This window comes from Podarcis raffonei, chromosome 5 (assembly GCF_027172205.1).
Source record: "Podarcis raffonei isolate rPodRaf1 chromosome 5, rPodRaf1.pri, whole genome shotgun sequence".
NCBI lineage: Eukaryota > Metazoa > Chordata > Lepidosauria > Squamata > Lacertidae > Podarcis > Podarcis raffonei.
The window spans coordinates 12422579-12445342 of NC_070606.1; the positions used below are offsets into that span (position 1 = coordinate 12422579).

The 22764-nt window shown below is 44.4% G+C and overlaps 1 protein-coding gene across 50 annotated transcripts in view; it reads left to right on the forward strand.

Annotated features, from left to right (window-relative positions):
- SORBS1 (sorbin and SH3 domain containing 1) overlaps positions 1-22764 on the forward strand; it is a 200713-nt gene that overhangs the window by 95613 nt on the left and 82336 nt on the right. For 48 of the 50 annotated variants that reach the window (XM_053387840.1, XM_053387825.1, XM_053387839.1 and 45 more), the window contains exons 4-7: positions 2817-2912; positions 8631-8753; positions 15008-15034; positions 15151-15263. In XM_053387840.1, the coding sequence (XP_053243815.1) occupies positions 2817-2912; positions 8631-8753; positions 15008-15034; positions 15151-15263 (359 nt within the window). The remainder of the gene's footprint in view (positions 1-2816; positions 2913-8630; positions 8754-15007; positions 15035-15150; positions 15264-22764) is intronic. The other 2 variants (XM_053387818.1, XM_053387827.1) reach the window with 2 other exon arrangements.

Here is a 22764-nt window from a genome sequence, read left to right on the forward strand (position 1 = left end):
TCCTGTGGCGACCTGGAAGTACCGAAAAGGGTTACTTCTGGGTTTCGCCGCTTGTGCATGCGCAGACGCGGGTTGCATTCTGCTCATGTTTCGAACAGGCCTCCGGAACGGATCCCGTTCGCAACCAGAGGTACTACTGTATAGACTAAAGGTTTCTCTGAGGTAACCTTTGAAGCATGGGATGCGGGTGGCGCTGTGGGTTAAACCACAGAGCCTAGGACTTGCTGATCAGAAGGTCGGCGGTTCGAATCCCTGCGACGGGGTGAGCTCCCGTTGCTCGGTCCCTGCTCCTGCCAACCTAGTAGTTCGAAAGCACGTCAAAGTGCAAGTAGATAAATAGGTACTGCTGTGGTGGGAAGGTAAACGGCGTTTCCGTGCGCTGCTCTAGTTCGCCAGAAGCGGCTGAGTCATGCTGGTCACATGACCCGGAAGCTGTACGCCGGCTCCCTCGGCCAGTAAAGCGAGATGAGCGCCACAACCCCAGAGTCATCCACGACTAGACCTAATGGTCAGGGGTCCCTTTACCTTTACCTTTAACCTTTCAAGCAGTTTATAACCCAGACTGAAGATGCTTTCTTCTGTGCAACGCATGTTGGCAAACAAGCAGTAATTGTTTCAGACAGTGATGCTGCATTGTCAATAATATGGCTGAGGGTGAGCAGCGCTTGCTGCTGTCTAGTGAACGCTTCACTCCAGACTTGCAGAAAGTTGAGGGGATTGAGAAAGGAGACCCTATAGCAGCTCATCTCAAGACAGCGAACCTCTGGGTTCACACTGAATGCCAAAGGCAATAGCTGCTCTCTTTTGCAGCTGTATGTTATTTTAGGGTGGGCGGGGGCAGTTGACACGCTGCTGTCAAATTGTAGCTCTTCTGGGATCCTGGATTTCTCAGTTGTTTAATGTCGGCAGCCCCCAGTTCCACCGTAGCTGTCAACTGTCCCAAATTTGGTGGGAAAGTCCCTTATCCCAGCGCTGTGTCCCGCTGCTGTCCCTTATTGATGATGTCCCGTAAATTTCCCGGGTTTCAAAGGAAGCAGCTCCTCTCCCTCCCTCCCTGCCGGCCAGGGAGGAGGGAGGCTCCAACTGTGTTGCTTGGCTGTGTTGCTCACCCAATAAGGAGTCTAAGAACGACTGGGGGGTGGAGCTTTCATGCCTTGTGCCGATCAAATCGGCCGTGTTGTCTGGGGACTCGCCTTTGCTCAGCGCTTCCCAGCGGAGAGGTGACAGTGGTTTTCCTTGCTGCATCCCCTTTGCCGGGTTGCTGCGCTGTGGGAACCACCGCTTAAGGCTTCGTTTTGCTGCTGGCTGGGCTTTCTGCCTTTGGCTCGGAGGGGCTCAGAAGTTGAACCTACCTGTGTTAGGAAAATCCCTTATTTTGGCTGCTGATCCCTTATTTTCAAATCTGTAAGTTGACAGCTATGAGTTCCACTCTGGCGGTTGAGGGGAAAGGTGTTGAAGACAGATATTCAGCAGACTCTGAGTTCATAAATGTAGTCTGCTGCTGAGGCGAGGAATGTTACGGTGTCGGTTAAGGAAGAGAGGATTGGAAAAGGAAGGCAGACAGGGGGAGAAAAGCAATTGATCTGCATCTTTATAGTTTATAGTGAACATTGTGGAGGGAGGGTTTAGGGTTGGTGGTGGAGCATGTATGTGGAGCAGTTGAACAAAATGGAGAAAATTCCCTTCCCCTTTCTGTAAGATGTGGGTATATTTCAGGGAAAAGGACATCCGCCAGAATCAGGTGCACATACACACACTGTAACAATAAGATATTGGCAGTGCCGAAGCTAAACAAGCTGTAGCTTAGGGCCCCGCTCTCTTGGGGGCCCCAAGAAAATTTAAAGGAAAAAAACTGGATGTGCAATTCCAAAATATAAGATAAAAAACAAATAAAATAAAACCTACATACAGCAACAGTGTTCTGTGTTGTGTAGGCTCCTATTTGTTATGTGCAAATAGCTTTAGATACCTATTAGGTCCATAAATAGGGATGCGGGTGGCGCTGTGGGTTAAACCACAGAGCCTAGGGCTTGCCAATCAGAAGGTTGGCAGTTCGAATCCCCACCACGGGGTGAGCTCCCATTGCTCGGTCCCAGCTCCTGCCAACCTAGCAGTTCGAAAGCACGTCAAAGTGCAAGTAGATAAATAGGTACCACTCCAGTGGGAAGGTAAATGGCGTTTCCCTGTGCTACTTTAGTTTGCCAGAAGCGGCTTAGTCATGCTGGCCACATGACCCGGAGCTGTACACCGGCTCCCTCGGCCAATAAAGTGAGATGAGCGCTGCAACCCCAGAGTTGGTCACGACTGGACCTAATGGTCAGGGGTCCCTTTACCTTTAGATCCATAAATTACCATATAGCATATATTCAACACTAGAAAACAGTGACAATTTGTTGCTGACGAAGGACAGCTGGACATATAAAGGGCCCCATTACCTTCAGTAGCTTAGGGCCTCATCAAACCTAAATCTGGCCCTGAATATTGGGACTGGTAACCAGTCTTAAATCTGGGCCTTCTTGCACCAGCAGGAGCATATCTCAGGGAGATAAGAAAGAGGGAAAATTTACCCTCATTTCTCTAGTCTCCTTCCTGGAGTGGTCAGAGAAGCACTACAAGTCTCCTCTTCCAGACTGCCTGGAAATCAAAGCCTTCTTGGTCTGTGTTGGGGAGAGAGATGCGTATGACAGCCTAATGTTTTAATTATCAAGTTTTCTGACATTGTTTGAATACTTTATGTCATGTTTCCCCACATGCCCTCCCCCTTTTGTTTCTTCCCGACTTGGACGCACCATCTTCTGTACCTTTTATGTTTGCAGCGAATGATGTCCCTTTATGTTCACGCTCTGTTTCTGCTGTTAAAATAATTCCCGTGAAGAAAGTGAAAAGTTCTCCTGGTCTAGTGTTGCCGACAGGTATAATTCTCTCTCTCCCTCTCTCTCTCTTTTATTTTTTTATTTTTGGTCCTCTCTCCATATATCCTGCCCAGGTCTTTTGATTTGGCTCCTGGTTGCTAGAATAGTTTTTCTGCACCGTCCCCCCTCACCCACTGTTTTGCCGGCCCACATATTTCATCAGTGCTCTATAAAATTAGACCAGAACAACAAATATGCCAGCAGAGTTCACCAGAGAGCCATTCTGAGGATAATTTACCATGGAGGAGGGAGGAGAGAGTTATAGCAGGCCTCCACTTGCTTCAGTAGTGAGTGTCTGGTGAATTTGGAAAGGGGTAGGAATTTAGTGAGGACACAAGCAGACCATGGCCAGGTCACCCCCTTTTGCTCATGTATTTATTTATTTTGCTTTGGGACCTAAACTTCTTCCTCTTTCCTTTCACCAATTAATTCAAAATTGTGCTTGCTTATACAGTCAATTGTGCTTGCTTATACAGGGACACGGGTGGCGCTGTGGTCTAAACCGCAGAGCCTAGGGCTTCCTGATCAAAAGGTTGGCAGTTCAAATCCCCGCGACGGGGTGAGCTCCCGTTGCTCGGTCCCGGCTCCTGCCAACCTAGCAGTTCAAAAGCACATCAAAGTGCAAGTAGATAAATAGGTACTGCTCTGGCGGGAAGGTAAACGGCGTTTCAGCGCGCTGCTCTGGTTCGCCAGAAGCGACTTAGTCATGCTGGCCACATGTCTGTGGACAAACGCCGGCTCCTTTGGCCTATAGAGCGAGATGAGCGCCGCAACCCCAGAGTCGGTCACGACTGGACCTAATGGTCAGGGGTCCCTTTACCCTTTACCTTTATACAGTCAAACCTCGGTTTTCGAACGTCTCAGCTGCTGAACGTTTTGGAAGCCAAACGCCGAAAACCCAGAATTGAATGCTTCCGTTTTCAAACGTGCCTTGGAAGTCAAACGGCTTCCGAGGCATGTTTTTCACCCCCCCATTGAACTTGCTGACAGCCCTTTGACAACCCTTTGTCAAATGGACGTCCGTAACAGATTACGTTAAAAAACCGAGGTTCCACTGTATATTGTTAAAGATTTAGGAGGGGTCCCCTCCTAAACCCTAGAAATTAATAAATTAGGTTTGCCATATTTTGAAGAGCAAAAAAAGAGAGGGACACATTTGCCAGCTTCTAGTTTTAACTATAGATGGATGCGGGTGGCGCTGTGGTCTAAACCACAGAGCCTAGGGCTTGCCAATCAGAAGGTTGGCGGTTCGAATCCCCGCGATGGGGTGAGCTCCCGTTGCTCGGTCCCTGCTCCTGCCAACCTAGCAGTATGAAAGCACGTCAAAGTCAAGTAGATAAGTAGGTACCGCTCCAGCGGGAAGGTAAACGGCGTTTCTGTGTGCTGCTCTGGTTCGCCAGAAGCGGCTTAGTCATGCAGGCCACATGACCCGGAAGCTGTACGCCGGCTCCCTCAGCCAATAAAGCGAGATGAGCGCCGCAACCCCAGAGTCGTCCGTGACTGGACTTAACCATCAGGGATCCCTTTACGTTTTACTTTTAACTATGGATCGCTATGACGACTCTTATTTCACATACCCATGAAAAAGAGGGCATGTCCTGGGAAAAGAGGACATATGGCAACTCTAAATAAATTGTAGGATTTTTATTCTTTGGCATGTGAAAGGAGAACAGGAGCTCCAGTGGAATTCCTGGGCTAGCCTATGGAAAACGACTTGGCTAAGCTAGGGCCATTAAGAATCAATACAGGGCCATTGAGAGTCATTGGCAATGCAAGAGAACTGTCCTCTCTCCTTTCCCTGAGGTGTGAACAGAGATTGGGGGTTGGGAAGGTTGCCAAGGTAACTGGGTGTGAGGTGACAAGGAAGGAGAGATTTTGAGCAAGGTGTTCTGGGAAGAAGAAGAGAGAAGGAAGACTGGTATCCATCTTGGGCAGGCTGGCTGCAGTCTGGCTGGGAGAGATGACTTGGAGCAGCTCTTCAAAAAACCATTTACGTACAATACGAATAAATGACAGCAATCATTTGATAAAATAGTATATTTGCTTACACTAAAGGTGTCAGACAAAGCTAAAAGGCTTTGCGCATGGGCCCATAAGCACAAAATTGCCTCTAAATTGTATGTGCTGATTTATGAGTATAGGTGCAAAATCATAAATAATTACAGTGGTACCTTGGTTTAAGAACAGCTTGGTTTATGAACAACTTGGATTAAGAACGCTGCAAACCCAGAAGTAAGTGTTTTGGTTTGTGAACTTTGCCTTGGAAGAAGAACATGTTCCGCTTCCTGTTGAGTGTGTTCCATTCGTAAATTGAGTCCCCCGCTGCTATGGGAAAGCATGCCTTGGTTTAAAAACGCTTTGGTTTAAGAACGGACTTCTGGAACGGATTAAGTTTGTAAACCAAGGTACCACTGTAAATCCTGTTGCCTCCCACCTGTTGGGACCTGAACTTGAAAGATCAGGGTTCTGTTTAAGCACAGCAGTCTCCCTGCCACAGAAGATTATCACTTGTGCCGTGGGAGAGCTGCAGGAATGTGCAGGAAGGCATTGGGGACAGTGGGCTCATCTCTCTTGTGTAATGGGAGTTTCGTTGGCCCACCTCATAGTGGTGGGAAATCAATATGCAAATTCTTATTTTGTGTGTTTGGATAATGGAGTCCATGGGGGCTGTTTTGCCTTGTTATAAAGTGAGATTTGGACTGCCTGAACTAGTCATCCTTCGACCATCACGTTCCATCTTTAAGCCTGCAGAACATACACAAGAGAGGAAGCGCCACCAAATGCAGTGATTCTTACTTCTGAGTAAACATGCATAAGATTGCATTGCAAATATTATAATTCTGCTGGAAGCCGCCCAGAGTAGCTGGGGAAGGGAAACCCAGCCAGATGGGCGGGGTATAAATAATATATTATTATTATTAGCCAGATACTGTTAAAGTACCTGTTCTGCATACCAACATTTCGTTAAGCCTCCTGGAAGGACATTGTGATGGTGGCAGACCATAATAATTAGACCCTGCCAACAAATTAAGATTCTGAAGTCGTTTGGACTGTGTAGGTTTACTCTGGAGAGCAAGATCACACCAGGGCTAGTGGTGGCAGGTGAAAGAAGAGAATGGGATGTTGGTGAATTCTGACGAAAATGGAAAAGGAAGCAGAAACATAGAACATAGTTGTTGTTGTTGTTGTTTAAGTCTGCAAACAATGCATAATTAATTACTATTTTTACATAGTTTTGATATTTCCTTTACATTGAAATGAATGAATGCTTTGAAAGTTACACAGATACTTAAGTAAGTCATGTGACTTACGTTAAAGAACAGACAGCATAACAGATATTACAGTGGTACCTCGGGTTAAGTACTTAATTTGTTCCGGAAGTCCGTTCTTAACCTGAAACTGTTCTTAACCTGAAGCACCACTTTAGCTAATGGGGCCTCCAGCTGCTGCCGCGCCGCCGGAGCACGATTTCTGTTCTCATCCTGAAGCAAAGTTCTTAACCCGAGGTACTATTTCTGGGTTAGCGGAGTCTGTAACCTGAAGCGAATATAACCTGAAGCGTATGTAACCTGAGGTACCACTGTATAGTGTTTGGCAGAAACCGAACTGCAGTAGAATGGAAACAGTGCTGATTGTGGCAAATACCGGTTGGAATGGAAATTTCTGCCTTCTCACATTCCTAGATGGGAAGCAGTTGAGGATATTTGGTCAGGGGAGCAGAAGCAAGCTGTGAAGGAAAGACTGGCAGCCTGAGAGGCACTGAAACTTCTGCAGTTAGTGCCTCTTCCAACCCAGAAAGTAGCTTTAGAAGTTAGAGATTCTCTGGAATTCCATTTAGTTGCTTAGTGTGAAATCTCACATATCCAGAAGCTAGACAGTCTTATACAAATCAGTTTGTGTGCCTTAAGTTTATTATAGTGAAGAAGCTGCTTTGGCTGCTGCGATAGGCTTCTTAGGTGAAGTACAGCTATAGTCAACAGAGGATGGGACAGAAATATAATCCTGGCTGGCTGATACTAGTGATATATCTGAAAATGCAGCCGTGGTATCTACCGTATTTTTCGCCCCATAGGACGCACCGGCCCATAGGACGCATTAAGGTTTTTTGGGGGGGAAATAAAGAAAAAAAATTATTTCCCCCCCAGGCGCTTGTGGGGCCGGCAGCGGGGAGAAGCGCTCTTCTCCCCGCAGCCCGCCTTGAGATCAGGTCCGGGGACAGTGGGGAGACGCGCTGCGCCTCCCAGCTGTCCCCGGAGCTTGCGGGGCAGGCAGCGGGGAGAAGCGCTCTTCTCCCCGTCGCCCGCCTTCAGATCAGGTCCGGGGACAGCGGGAAGACGCGCTGCGCCTCCCCACTGTCCCCGGAGCTTGCAGGGGCTGGCGGCGGGGTCTCCCCGCCGTCAGCCTCCAAACCACTTCGGGAGACAGCGGGATGGCGGCGTTCCGCCTCCCTCTGTCCCCCGACCTTGTGGGGCTGGCGCTGGGGCTCTCCTGAAGCCTGGAGAGCGAGAGCGAGAGGGGTCGGTGTGCACCGACCCCTCTCGCTCTCCAGGCTTCAGCGAAAGCCTGCATTCACCCCATAGGACGCACACACATTTCCCCTTCATTTTTGGAGGGGGAAAAGTGCGTCCTATAGGGCGAAAAATACAGTAATTTCTATACATTATGTATTTTCTTCCTTTTTTTAGATCATGGGCTTGATTTGGAAATTTGACTCATCTCTCTGCAGATAAACTTACTTTAGCGTATATATATTTTTAAAGCTGGAATCGAAGGCTAATTTCCATCCACACTATTATGACTAGATCAATTTGCTTAGATGCTAAAGTGAAGCAACCAGGAAACTTTCTGGGGTTTTTTTGGTTTTTTTTAAAAGATATTTATTAAAATTTTCAATTTTTTATACAAACAAAAAACAAAAAAAATTAAAAAGACATATAGTTCATAATTCTTAATTTTCAATAACATATTTCTCTGACCTCCTCATACCTCCCCTTCTTGTATTCCAATTCAAATTATTCGTTCAGCAAATCCTTAACTCAAAGCATTACAGCTTATAAAAACACCTTATTTTCTATCCAACATCTTAAGTTATTATAACCTTAAATTTTTACTTATAAAGAACCATTTTTTCGTATTCCTTTATACCATTACAGCTAGAAACCACTCAATTTCAATCCAGCATCATTCAACATTCCTTAATTTTACAATATTTCTGTAAGTAGTCCTTAATTTTTTTCCAATCTTCTTCTGCCGACTCTTCTCCCTGGTCACGGATTCTGCCAGTCATTTCTGCCAATCCCATACAGTCAATCAGTTTCATCTGCCATTCTTCCAGAGTGGGTAAATCTTGCATCTTCCAATACTTTGTGATGAGTATTCTTGCTGCTGTTGTGGCATACATAAAAAACGTTCTATCCTTCTTTGACACCAATTGGCCGACCATGCCCAGGAGAAAGGCCTCTGGTTTCTTCAAGAAGCTTTATTTAAATACCTTTTTCAACTCATTATATATCATTTCCCAGAAAGCCTTAATCGTAGGGCACGTCCACCAAAGGTGAAAGAATGTACCTTTATTTTCTTTACATTTCCAACATTTATTATCGGGCAAATGATAGATTTTTGCAACCAGGAAACTTTCTGTGTAGACAGCATGATTTAAGATTTTTTCATGTTCCAACTCATCATCTTAATGTTTTGTTTTGTTTTTTGCCTCTGTAGACTTGGATCCTGCCAAAGTCTGTACTGGAAAGGGGGCTGTGACCCTCTGGGCATCTCCAACCTATGAGGAGAATCGGAGTGTCAGTCCTACAAGTCATTCACAAGACGTCCACCAATCTGAAAGTAAGTCCAAAGTGCGAGATAATAGCCATAGACTAGATAGAAGGTCAAAGTGCTTGTTGTTTAAGCTGCTGCCACTTGAGGGATGCAGGTGGCGCTGTGGGTTAAACCACAGAGCCTAGGATTTGCCGATTAGAAGGTCGGCGGTTCGAATCCCTGCGACTGGGTGAGCTTCCGTTGCTCGGTCCCTGCTCCTGCCAACCTAGCAGTTCGAAAGCACGTCAAAGTGCAAGTAGATAAATAGATACCGCTCCAGCGGGAAGGTAAACGGCACTTCCGTGCGCTGCTCTGGTTCGCCAGAAGCGGCTTAGTCATGCTGGCCACATGACCCAGAAGCTGTACGCCGGCTCCCTCAGCCAGTAAAGTGAGATGAGCGCTGCAACCCCAGAGTCGGTCACGACTGGACCTAATGGTCAGGGGTCCCTTTACCTTTACCTTACTTTAGTTTAAAGACCTCTAGCCTTTAAAAAAAAGTATTTCAAAACTAACTCAATTTTTAAACAAAAAAATTAATTTGCATGCTTGAAATGAGGGCTGTGTTTGGCTTTTGAAATTCAGGTTTTTAAAAATACAAATTGCAACGAGCAACTTTTTATCCAGCTGAAAACCGAATCCTAGTTGTGGAATGTGACTGAAAAATAGCAAAAATGTCAGTGACACGTCACATACTTCAGTGACATAATGCATGTCTGCATCAGAACTTAAGCAGTAGCACAAAATCCCCCTTTTAGAAATTCAGAATGTGCTGTTTCAGATCTCAGCTACGTGAATTTTTGAATTCAGTAATTCAGAATTGATGCTTTTGAATTATGGTGCTGGAGGAGACTCTTGAGAGTCCCATGGACTGCAAGAAGATCAAACCTCTCCATTCTGAAGGAAATCAGCCCTGAGTGCTCACTGGAAGGACAGATCCTGAAGCTGAGGCTCCAATACTTTGGCCACCTCATGAGAAGACTCCCTGGAAAAGACCCTGATGTTGGGAAAGATGGAGGGCACAAGGAGAAGGGGACGACAGAGGACGAGATGGTTGGACAGTGTTCTCGAAGCTACAAACTTGAGTTTGACCAAACTGCGGGAGGCAGTGGAAGACAGGAGTGCCTGTTGTGCTCTGGTCCATGGGGTCATGAAGAGTTGGTCACGACTAAACAACAACAAGATCTATCGGTGGCTATAAGTCAGGACAGGTGCGTAGTCACCATTATGGACTGCGCTAAGACCCACTCCAACGACAAATGAAAATAAAAATGCAGCAGAAAGATTCTTACATCACAGTGCTGAGCAATGCTTTATCACGTTGTCCCCCAGCAAGATGGTGGAATGAAAGTCATTCCATTAACCAGCCGCTTGGTTCTTCTCAACCTGCTGTCCTCCTCTCAGAAGATATGGGATGAAGGGGTTTCTGAAGAAAATCACACCGCAAGGCTGCTTGGGTCTTACTAGTTTCAAACGTCTCACAGCCCCTGGTCTCTTCAACCCGCTGGCTGAGATCCTTTCAGGAAGTCACAACCCCTTCTGCCATTTGAAGGTCGGAAGGAGAAGGCCCTAGAACCTGTATCCCAACTATCACCGCCCTTCCGCCCTTCAGGTATCGCTGGACCATAATGCCTATCAGCCCCAGAAGAGGATGAGCACATTCAGTTATGCCAGAGGCATTTGACAAAGCCTGAACAGCATTTGGTGCCTTTTTTCATCAGTCCTTATTTTTAACTGCAGTTGTATGAAGTTGTTTCTGGAAGGTCAAAGGAAACAAGGCTTGAAAGATAGAAGAATGTCTTGTTTTGTTTTCTGCAGGTGGGAAGGAGGCTGTTTTTATTGCTTATGGGTCTTACTTCTCACTTCCCTGATTCCCCTTCCCCCAAATGGGGGCGCTCCTTATGGTTTCTTTGTTGTGAGAAAGGCGCTCTGTTCATGCTCTGAAGTTTCTGTGCTTGGGACAGTGTGTGCAAAGATGTTCTGGTGCTAAGTTCTAGTGAGTTCTAGCTCAAAAAATATATAGAGAGAAGTAATAGTAATTTATTATTTGTACCCCGCCCATCTGGCTGGGTTTCCCCAGCCACTCTGGGCGGCTTCCAACAAAGATTTAAAATACATTAAAATGTCACACGTTAAAAACTTCCCTGAACAGGGCTGCCTTCAGATGTCTTCTAAATGTCAGATAGTTGTTTATCTCTTTGACATCTGATGGGAGGGCGTTCCACAGGGCGGGTGCCACTACCGAGAAGGCCCTCTGCCTGGTTCCCTGTAGCTTTGCTTCCTGCAGTGAGGGAAGTGCCAGAAGGCCCTCTGCGCTGGACCTCAGCGTCCGGGCAGAACGATGGGGGTGGAGACGCTCCTTCAGGTATACTGGGCCGAGAGAGAGATCAGTCCCCATGCCCTGAGATTCTTAATCTTAGGCTCGGGTGTTTGAGCCCCACGCTGGCAAAAGATTCCTGCAGGGAGTTGGACTAGATGATCCTCATGGTCCTTTACAACTCTACAATTCTGTGAAATTATTAAGACCTGTTCCTGGATTATCTAAAACCACGTTGGCATGACAGAATCAGATAACTACTAGTTTTGATATTTCCAAAGTGAGGTTCTTGGAGCATGGAGTAAGCCTTCTGGGACTTACTTCTGAGTAGACTTACATAGGCTCATGCTCAGAAATTGGTTCTCTGGTCTAGCTTGCCACCGTGTAATATTACTTTAGTGCAAGTGAATATTGCACTGTTGCTATTTATTGATATTTATGAAAACAGCATTGAAGAGCTGTCCAGACAAAAAGGCTGTACAGAAAGGTTTTGAATGTTTAAGGAGGCACAGCTTTTAATTAGTCAGCAAGAAATATCTGTACTGTCCCTTAAAGCTTGGACGAAGCTGCAGACAGCACAAAACACTATGCTCTCTCTTGGGAATATCTATTCCCCCTTTTTAATTACATCCAGGTTGAGGAAAGAGTCTGGTGCAACTCAAATGCTCACATTATGAATTAATCATCCTGATACAGTTATTATGTTCTATCCCTGAGCTTCAAACATGCTTCATCCTCAATCTTACATCTTCAAGTTTTTAATAGTAAAGTTAAAGGGACCCCTGACCATTAGGTCCAGTCGTGACCGACTTGGGGGTTGCGGCGCTCATCTCGCTTTACTGGCCGAGGGAGCCAGCGTACAACTTCCGGGTCATGTGGCCAGCATGACTAAGCCGCTTCTGGCGAACCAGAGCAGCGCACGGAAACGCCGTTTACCTTCCCGCCGGAGCAGTACCTATTTATCTACTCGCACTTTGACGTGCTTTCGAACTGCTAGGTTGGCAGGGGCAGGGACCGAGCAACGGGAGCTCACCCCGTCACGGGGATTCGAACCGCCGACCTTCTGATCGGCAAGTCCTAGGCTCTGTGGTTTAACCCACAGCACCACCTGCGCCCCTCAGGTTTTTAATAGCCGTATGTATTTACTGCCCAACCACCTACTTCATCTAAACAGTTGGAATAGTTAAATAACTATGACAGTTTATAGGATTCTAGTAGTTCAGGCATGCTACTCTTTTTTATGTGTCATAATTGTTCAAATGTGGTACCAGGGGCTGGGACTTGAATGGAAAGAAACATGATGCATTCCATGCAGGACTTCAGTTAAAAAAAACAGCAGCAACCCCAGGCCATGGAGAAGTTTGTCCATCAGAAAAAATGCCAGGCTATATTTCTCACAAATAATATCGCGGATGATGCTTTTAGCTATGTTTCCTGATGTGGGTATGGGAAGCACCCGACTTGATGAAAGAAATGCAAACATTGTTTGCCTGAAATGTCACGGGCAATGCTTATTTATGCAGCATATTTAATCCCTTAAATGGGCTTGGGACGATTGTGATTATTTATTTGGCGACCTGCGCAGGAACAAGGGGAAAAGTGCAGCTGCGCAAACACTTTCAACTACCGCAGAGAATCCAGTTAAAAGAAGAAGGGAAAGGATGGAACATTAACACAAACTCCACTGGATAGTTCTTATTGCTGTTTTCCTCTTTTTTCTTTTTAAAGGCTTCTTGATTGATTACTTTTCACCACAACTGGGCTCTGAACACATTGCCAGCTTAAAAGAAAGCCGCTTCGTTCCTTTTTCTCAATTCAGATCAAAGCTGGCTTGGGGGGAAATACGTAAAAACGCAGTATTTCACAAGAAGAACAGAATAGATACGGATTGCAGCTAGTGTCACCCAACCGCCGTGCAGTGCAAGAATCTCAGCTTTAAAGCATCCATGACAGATGACCCCTGCTCAAAATCTTTCAATGAGGGAGAGGAATTTCAGCTTATTGGGGCAAGTGGCAGAGAGCAGGAAGCTGAGGAATATTGTGCTTGGCTGAGAAAAGAAGCAAAGTTTCCCCAGTTCAGTCCATGGGCAAACTTGAGTATGTTAAACACTACTAAGGCAGATGTTATGTGCTGAGTTGAATAGGATCCAAAAGGCAGCAGTCTGATTGGTCCTAGAACAATAGGATTCAGATTGCAGCAGTCTGATTGGTCCACAGGAGCCACCCAATCCAGCTCCAGGTGGCAGTGAATCCGCAACCTGATTGGCCTGCAGGAGAATCCCGGAATTAGCCAATCACGTGGGCCCATTGTGTAAATAATGTATATAAAGCAGACATTTTGGGGGAACGTCCATTCCTCCTCACCACTATGAGCTGAATAAAGAGGATGAAATCCACTCTCGACTCCGAGTATATTTCAGCAGAAATCCCCTGCTCTCTTACTTCAGAGTAAGTCCCGCTGCACTGAACACTGGTGGAGATGTTCTTCCGAGCATGCAACTCATGCTCAGGCTTGCCGGTGGATAATTTGAACTGATTTCTAATTTTTTCGTGCAGAGGATGCCGCCAGAAAGCTTCCACTGTCTCGTGGTGGGAGGAGGGAACAATTACCGGAAATGATTGCGCATCTGCGAGGGGTTGGGAGAAAAGGGAAGAGAATCGTGCCCACTCTTTTGACCGTTCATAATAATAATAATAATAATAATAATAATAATTTATTATTTGTACCCCGCCCATCTGGCTGGGTTTCCCCAGCCACTCTGGGCGGCTTCCAACAAAGATGAAAAATACACTAAAATGTCACATATTAAAAACTTCAAAGTCGAATGCGTGTGGATGGGGAGAAGCATTGAATCGTGTAGCACTCCCCAGTGGGCGTAGATGCCCTGTTGAAATTCCAGATAGAACGTAAAATAGAAAAGCCGCAATCGGAAAGTACTGAGTGCGCTGCACCAGAGCTCTAGTTAAGCCACCTGTCTCAGTTTATCTCCCTCGCTTCCTTTCCCCTTCGTCCTCTTCTCTGCACAACGTCATCCCTCCCATCCACGCCACCCGCTGTCCTTTTTATTGCTGATGGCTTCCTAAATTTCCAGCAGTGAGTCATTTACAATGGAAAAGGAGCATTGTGCTGACTCTCCCTTTGGAAAATGCCTGCCAGAGCCAGGAGACTGCGTTTTGCATGTGCATCAACAGGGGGTTGTGGGGTGTGTGTGTGTGTGTGTGTGTGTGTGTGTGTAGTGGCACCAAAACCAGGTTCTGAAACATCTTGGAAAGGAAGCCAGTAAGAGTTCTGAACTCCCCTGGGATCTGATTAAGGACTTTGCTGCGGCAAATTTGTTCCTAACCCTCAAAAGAGAGAGTGTTTGTTTGTTTGTTTGTTTGTTTGTTTGTTTGTTTGTTTATGGTTTCCATTCTTAGGATCTCGCAGCAATGTGCGTAAGGCCAGCATGTAAATAGAAAATACTGTGTCACACCTTGTGGCCCGGACTCTATAAAGATGGCACATGTTGTACCAGGCACTTCTAAATATGTTTGTTTGTTTGCGGCTCTCCCTCCCATCTCCTCCGGCAGGGTTAAGAAAGGACAGAATTATTTTCCACCCCTTTGCCTACAACTCGGTTTGAAATATTGAAGCCCTGCACTTGCAGCAGTGTGTGGCATTTGGGCTCTGTACAGAGAGCTCCGACTGCCTTTTTGACTCTGGAAGGAAATGTCAATGCACAATTGTTTCTTCATCACTCTGAATGAATTGCCTTGTGTTTACAAAGGTCAGGAACGGCGAGGGAATCATGTTTCTATGGAAATTAGGCAGCCTGAGCTCTAAGTATCCCATGCGCAAAGTGGACTCAATTCTTAACTCTGATTGGTAAATGCACCCCATCCCAATGTAACAGTTGATTGTGGTGTTGTTTTCCTAATTCCCTCCCTTCTTTTCATTTTCTCCAATGCTTGCCACAAAATGCTTCAGGTGTAGAGCCAGGAACACCCGAAACAGGTATTTACTAAATGCTTCGTTTTCTTATCGTTTGCGCGGCACACCTCTCGGTTGCTTAAGCAAGCACAAAACCTTGACTGTTTGGTGCAGCTCTAGTGAAGTTCTTCGTTTTGCAGATGACTGGAGGTTACCGCTTAGTGTCGACTCCAATGGAGATGCTCAGTCCTCTGCTCTGGCTGCCAAGGGCTACCGCAGTGTGCGACCAAACCTCTCTGAGAGCAAACCACACGTGAGTACCTGCCTTAAAAAATCCTTATGTGCTAGGAAAACTTTTGAGCCAAAGTAATGAAGAGTGAAGAGACCTGTGCCATCTCCCTGGCTGTGGTTGGGTGGGGAGCTTTTGTAATTCCTTTTTAATGGTTTGTAACAAGGGGTTGCGGGTGGCTCTATGGGTTAAACCACAGAGCCTAGGGCTTGCTGATCAGAACGTCGGCGGTTCGAATCCCTGTGACAGGGTGAGCTCCCGTTGTTCGGTCCCTGCTCCTGCCAACCTAGCAGTTCGAAAGCACGAAGTGCAAGTAGATAAATAGGTACCACTCTGGCGGGATGGTAAACGGTGTTTCCGTGCACTGCTCTGGTTTGCCAGAAGCGGCTTAGTCATGCTGGCCACATGACCCGGAAGCTGTACACCGGCTCCCTCGGCCAGTAAAGCGAGATGAGCGCCGCAACCCCAGAGTTGTCCGCGACTGGACCTAATGGTTTTTAACATGAGCATAATGCCACAGAACATCTCTCATGTCTGTTCAAACAAAGAGGTAGCTGTAATTGGTGGAGAGCACCACAAAAGAGCAAATTTCCTTGTTTGTTTTCCTGTTCAGCAGTAGTTTTCTTCTACTTGAGATCCATCTTTAGCCCCAACCTGCAACATGGACCTAGTGTTTGTTTGTTTTTTAAATCAATGTGGACTTGGAGATCACCTAGTCCAGAATGCTATTACAGCATCGCTAAGATCCAGCCATCAAGCAGGGGAGTCTGTCCCAAGGCAGGCTGTTCTACTGCCAAACAACCCTTACCAGTAGGAAGTTTCTCCTACTGCTCAGCTGAAATCTGCTTCCATGCCATTTCTGCCTAGAGATTCTAGCCCTTCCCTCTGGAGCCACACAAAGACTTTTGCTCCATCTTCTCCCTGCTGGGTGTTTGAAGACTTGCTGTCGTGTCCCCCCCCAACCTTAACAAAGGTGTGAGTTATAGGATTTTACCAGAAAGGGAATTTGAGACTTTTTTGACATTGCCTTCTCCTAGAACTGTACTTGGTCAGCAAAAAGGAACCGACGTCCTTCTTGATCTTGAATCTTGGCTCCATGTGTGTAATTTCCATTACTGAATGAGTAGGGAAAACCTCAGCTGTTCTCTCCCACTACCAACCCTGCCGGTCCTTTGCCACAAACTGGATTCTTGGTCAACTAGATTCTTACTGTGCCACCCACTATGTCTGGATTGCAGGAACCATTAAGTTCTGGGTGGCTGTGCTACAAGCTGCTGACAGGCAAGCTCTGCTTCATTGTATTCGGAATAGGGTCACTCTTTATGAGCACCATTGCAGAACACAGATTTTTGTGTGTGAGAGGACAAGCTTGATTCATAATTTTGGTTGCCTTCTTTATTACATTGCCTTAAAATTTTGCTGAGTTGCATCCAATGTTGCTTGCTTTTGTTTTTGCTTTTTGCAAGCAGAAGGAGACCCTCACTAATGGAAGAGGCAGTGAGGGATCTTTTTCTTTTTTAATACCAAAACCTCCTTCGGGGTACAGTCCCCCAATCACCTGGACCAGATTTTCACAGGGCTGCAGGGGGAGATGGAAAAGATCTCTTCCCCTTCCTTCAGCAAAGACATCCGTTGGATCAAACGGATCCGTTGGAGAGCCAGTATGGTGTAGTGGTTAAGAGCAGTAGTCTAGTAATCTGGGGAACCGGGTTCGTGCCTCCGCTCCTCCACATGCAGCTGCTGGGTGACCTTGGGCTAGTCACACTTCTCTGAAGTCTCTCAGCCCCACTCACCCCACAGAGTGTTTGTTGTGGGGGAGGAAGGGAAAGGAGAATGTTAGCCGCTTTGAGACTCCTGAAGGGGAGTGAAAGGCGGGATATCAAATCCAAACTCTTCTTCAAAAGCGGTTCTGTGAACTGGAAGGGCACAGTCTGATTCAATTCAGTCTGGTGGTTATTTTGTTTTTGTTTTTGTCCAAATCCTGAACCCCAGTCACACCTCAGACAGTTTCTAAATGCTTCCAAATGCTAACAGCCTGACTCCCTCCTAGGAAGGGCTTCCAATGATCTGCCTGTCAATTATGTATGTAACACAACAACAACAACAACAACAACAACAACAACAACAACAACAAACAAACAAACAAACAAACAAGAACAACATATTATTTATATCCCGCCCATCTGTCTGGGTTTCCCCAGCTACTCTGGATGGCTCCCAACAGAATATTAAAAACATGATAGCACATCAAACATTAACAACTTCCCTAAACAGGGCTGCCTCCAGATGTCTTCTAAAAGTCAGGTAGTTGTTTATTTCCTTAACATCTGATGGAAGGGCATTCCACAAGGCGGGCACCACTACCATGAAGGCCCTCTGCCTGGTAACAGTGATTCAAAATGTTCAAAGTATGCACTCCAGGATAATTTCAGGATGCACTGTTGGGTAGCTATGTCTCCATCTGCTGTAGCAGAACTTCCGAGGGAACTGGCATTCAAGTCTTCATAATCTCAGTCATTGCAAACTAGGCAACTTCATATGCAGAACAAGATCACTAACATGAGCAAAGCTTAAGTTTTCAGTAACATGCCTGACATCTGAACTAGGTGCTATAGGTAACTTTCCCTCAAATATTCTAGATTCAGGTAGGTAGCCGTGTTCATCTGATGCAGTCGAAATAAATTGAAAAATTAAAAAATTGTCCAGTGACACCTTAGAGACCAACATAAGTTTGCTCTGGGTCTAAGCTTTTGTGTGCATGCACACTTCTTCAGATACACTGAAACAGAAGTCACCAGACCCTTATATATAGTTGGAGGGTGGGGTGGGTTTTTTCCCAGAAGGGTAGTAGGTGATTGGCTCAATGGGTATGGTAAACCTGTTGAAGACTATTAACGACTGCAATTAGTCCTACAGGAAAAAGCAAATATGTCCTCAAATAGGTTTTTTTTAATTTTCCATGTAACATTTTTACAAATCAGTTTCATTTGTTGAGACATTAGGAAGAAAAGGGGGAAAGAGGTGGAGGGAGTAGGAGATGGGTGATTGACATGGGGAAAAAATACGAGAGAGAGAGAGAGAGAGAGAGAGAGAGAGAGAGCGCAAGCACACACTTTTGTAAAGCAAGAAAATCTTTAATAAATAAATAAAGTATGCTGTGCATACAAAAAAAAGGTGTTTTTTTTAAAAGCAACCTCTTGATGGGAATTTCAGTAAAGGGGCAGCCAAAGGAAGGGGATGCTTAACCCTTTCTCCTCTAGCTGTCCCCTCTTTTTGCCTAGGGATAAAATAATAGCCAGTGTGGGGGTGAGGGGGCTACTTCTACAGAAAGTTAAGTGGCCCCTCCACGTGGTTCCTCTGCATTAACTTGCAGTATCCTGATTCCTGAAACTGCTGTCGATATATAACCATGTTTAGTTCCAGTTTGAGACTGAAACTGAAAGGCAGATTTTTCTGGTGGCATTCTTGAAGATATACAAAGAAAGGAAAGGCCCAAAGGAAGCAGGCGTCCATCTACAACAACAGCGATAATGAACAATAAACAGCAGCAGATAATTTGAATGTTGTGCTCTGGGTATTGCTGTTCAAGAACTGGCAAACTGGAGGAGATTTCAGAAAACAGCCAGAAAGATGACAAAAGGCCTCTTCAAGGCACATGAATACTAGCTCACAGAATGCGGCTGTGAAACCTTAGACTGAAAAAAGCATCTTTAGGTAGTAGTTTGGTTCTCAAAATGTTTAACTGTTTAATTGACTTGCTGTTCCTGTTTCCTTAAAGGGAAAGGCATTCAAGGGCACAGAGCAAAGGCTGGATTTATTTGTTAAGCTAATACATGCCCTGGCCTCCTTTTGCAGTAGTAATAATCAGGGTAGCTTCCCATAAAAATAAAATAAAATTAGGCCCCCTGCCTTTTTTAACACCCCCACCCTAAACTATTAATCACAGACAGTTATAGGAAAGGCAAATGTATCCTGGACATGAAAGAAGACTGTAGCATCAGATAACTGCAAGAAAAGGCTGTGCAAATACCAATTTGGGGTGCTTTTGTTATGGGATATCATGTCATAGAGCAAAGCTTGGTGTGGCCCAAATGGTAACTTTCAGGACCTGGGAACAGACTGTCAGGAAAGCATTAACTTCACAGTCCTGGTCCAAATTTATTCTCCCCACCCCCCCAAGGGGGCTGCTATTATGTCCTTTTAAAATGCTGGTGATCTCATTCATTTTATCTCCTGCGTCATGTCTTGTTAGAGCAGAACAAGACAATTCCTTCCAATTGTATTGATAATTTTACTTTCATGTTTATAATATTTTTTATTGAACAGTTTTTTATATAACAGAAACAAAACATACATAAACAAACATCAAACAATAATAAAACATAAAACAAGTACCATTTCATAACCCAATTTCTAAACCTTACTTCCACGACCTCCTCTTACTTGCCGTTTCTGTATTCCAGATTCTTACAGTTATTCAGCGAAATCTTGCCTTATTTTATTATAGATTTATACTAATCACCCTTATTCTCTTTGTCATGACCATTACTAATAGTAACCATTTATTTTAGTCCAACATCATTCTAACTGTCATTAATTTTATAGTGTTTCTTTAAATAGTCCTTGAACTTTTTCCATTCTTCTTCCGCCGCTTCTCTTCCCTGGTCTCGGATTCTGCTCGTCATCTCTGCCAAGCTCATATAGTCCATCACCTTCATCTGCCATTCTTCCAGTGTGGGTAAATCCTGTGTCTTCCAGTACTTTGCAATGAGTATTCTAGCTGCTGTTGTGGCATACATAAAAAAGGTTGTATCTTTCTTTAGCACCCCCTGGCCGACAATACCCAAGAGAAAGGCCTCTGGTTTCTTGGTGAAAGTATATTTAAATACCTTTTTCAGTTCATTATAGATCATTTCCCAGAATGCCTTAATCTTCGGGCACGTCCACCAGAGGTGAAAAAATGTACCTTCCTTTTCTTTACATTTCCAACATTTATTATCAGGCAAATGGTAGATTTTTGCAAGCTTGACTGGGGTTATGTACCACCTATAAATCATTTTCATTATATTTTCTCTTAAGGCGTTACACGCCGTAAACTTCAACCCGGTGGTCCACAACTTTTCCCAGTCAGCAAACATAATATTATGACCAATGTCCTGAGCCCATTTAATCATAGTTGATTTAACCGTTTCATCTTGTGTGTTCCATTTCAGCAGCAGATTATACATTTTTGACAAATTCTTAGTACTGGATTCTAACAGTTCAGTCTCTAATTTTGATTTTTCCACCTGGAAGCCTATTTTTCTGTCTAGTTTAAACACTTCATTTATTTGATGATAATGTAACCAATCTCTCACCTTCCCTTTTAATTTTTCAAAACTCTGCAATCTCAGTTTGTCCCCTTCCTTTTCCAAAATTTCCCAGAAAGATTTAGAGACTTACATAGCTGTCTTCCAAATATAACCACACATAGCTTCAAACCGTATCTGATTATATTTTCAAAACACTCTCAATTTTATCCCAGTTTTTTTTTTAAATTGAGAGTGTTTTGAAAATAAAATAAAAAACTTGTTCTATAAGTTTTTATAGCTGTTTGCCCCGTACCTTTTCAATAAATAAAAATTTGAGCATTATAAATGTTTTTCCAGTTTCCACCAAACATTTTTCTTGTGTTGATAAATTGGATGTTTCCCCTCCCCTAACATATAATTTGTACATCAGTCAATAAATCATCAGGCTATAATGTTATTTGTGTACCTCCTGGATAACACCTAATGACACAGGACTGGAGGTAAGTGATAGTTCTGAACCAAATTTCCCTTAATCACCAAAACAATGGTATTTGAGAAAGACTTTATATTAGAACATGGCCACCACGAATAATTGAAAATAGCATTCAGATTGCCAAAGTGCTAACACCTTGAATTGATTAGGGCAGGGATATCTACATTGTGGAACCACATCTCCCATCATCCTTAATCACTGGCCGCAGTGGGGCTGATGGGAACTGGAGTCCACTGACAGGTTCTCCTTGAATTAGGACCACTGTTAATCCCTCAGAATTTACGAGACTTATTCTGGTAGAACATGTTGCAGTATATTCAATACATCGAAGAGGATTAACTGTGGTGTACTTGAGATCTCAAAATGACAACTATTGGTACATGTTGGCTGATGAGATGATGAAAAATATCACCCAATTTTATTTTATAATCGATTTCGGTGTACGTGATGCTTTGGCTTTTATGAAGTCTCTGCCATCTTTTAAAAAGAAAAATTTCACCTCTTTTCTTCCCCCCCAGCCAGCTAAATGAGTGTGTGTGTGTGCGCGCGCACTGTTAAAAGCTTGCAGCAATGGAAACATTACAATGACATTTTAGTGGTCTGTCTTTTGCCCCCCCCCCCATTTTTTACTATGCAACTATTTTGAGTTCGGTGCAGAAGCTCACTCCAAATGGGGTCTCTGCCATAGCTGTCAAGCGTCCCTTATTTGGCGGGACAGTCCCTTATCCCAGCGCCATGTCCCACTGCTGTCCTTTATTGATGATGTCCCTTAAATAAGCTACTGAAGGTAATGGGGCCCTTTCTATGTCCAGCTGTCCTTTGTCAACAACAAATCGTTGCTGGTTTTTTGTGTGTTGAAAATATGCTATATGGCAATTTATGGACCTAATAAGTATCTAAAGCCATTTGCACACAACAAAATATGTATTTTATCAAAGTAATTGTTGATTCCTTATATTGGCTGCTGTTCCTTTATTTTCGAGGCTGCTGGTCCCTTATTTTCAATTCTGTAAATTGACAGCTATGGTCTCTGCTAGTGCACTTTGTAATGAAAATCTGACTTGCTCATTGATTGAGGGCTTTCATTTGGTATCAACAAGTTTCACTCTTAAGATTGCGTGGTAGATTTCCATCACTCTGCTGTTAAGAAGGTGTTGGTAACTCAATGATATGAGTTCATAACAGACCCGGAAAATGCATTATTAGTCTTACATAAGCATTTTCCTTCAAAGGACCTGTTTGTTTTATGCACCTCTGGCTTTGTGCAGAGTCAGAAGTAATATTGTTGATTGTTTTGAGTAAGATCCTGAGCTTCATTCCAATATCCAGAAATCCTGAGAGGGATGATGGGATTCAGAGCTGACATTCACCACCTCTAAAACTGTGATCCTGAGAGTAAACCCCAGTGAATGCCATAGGGCTTCTAAGTAGACGTGGTTAGGATTGCTGCATTAAATCCTCAGTCTTCCCTGGTTTGTCAACTAAGTAGAAAACTGAACGTGTTTACTGTAAGCAGTACATAACATTGACTTCTTGTTTATTTATTTACTTGCTTTCTTATTTAATCATATCATCAATGCACACTGTGTTACAGTCAAATACAAGGTAATAAGAAAGAAAAACATATCTTAAATATAACACATACATATATAAGCAAGGATCACAACATAACTTATTCCTGCAATTTAATTGATTCTTATAAACCTTGATTTCAATTCCTGTTCCACTCTTTCCCTGGTTT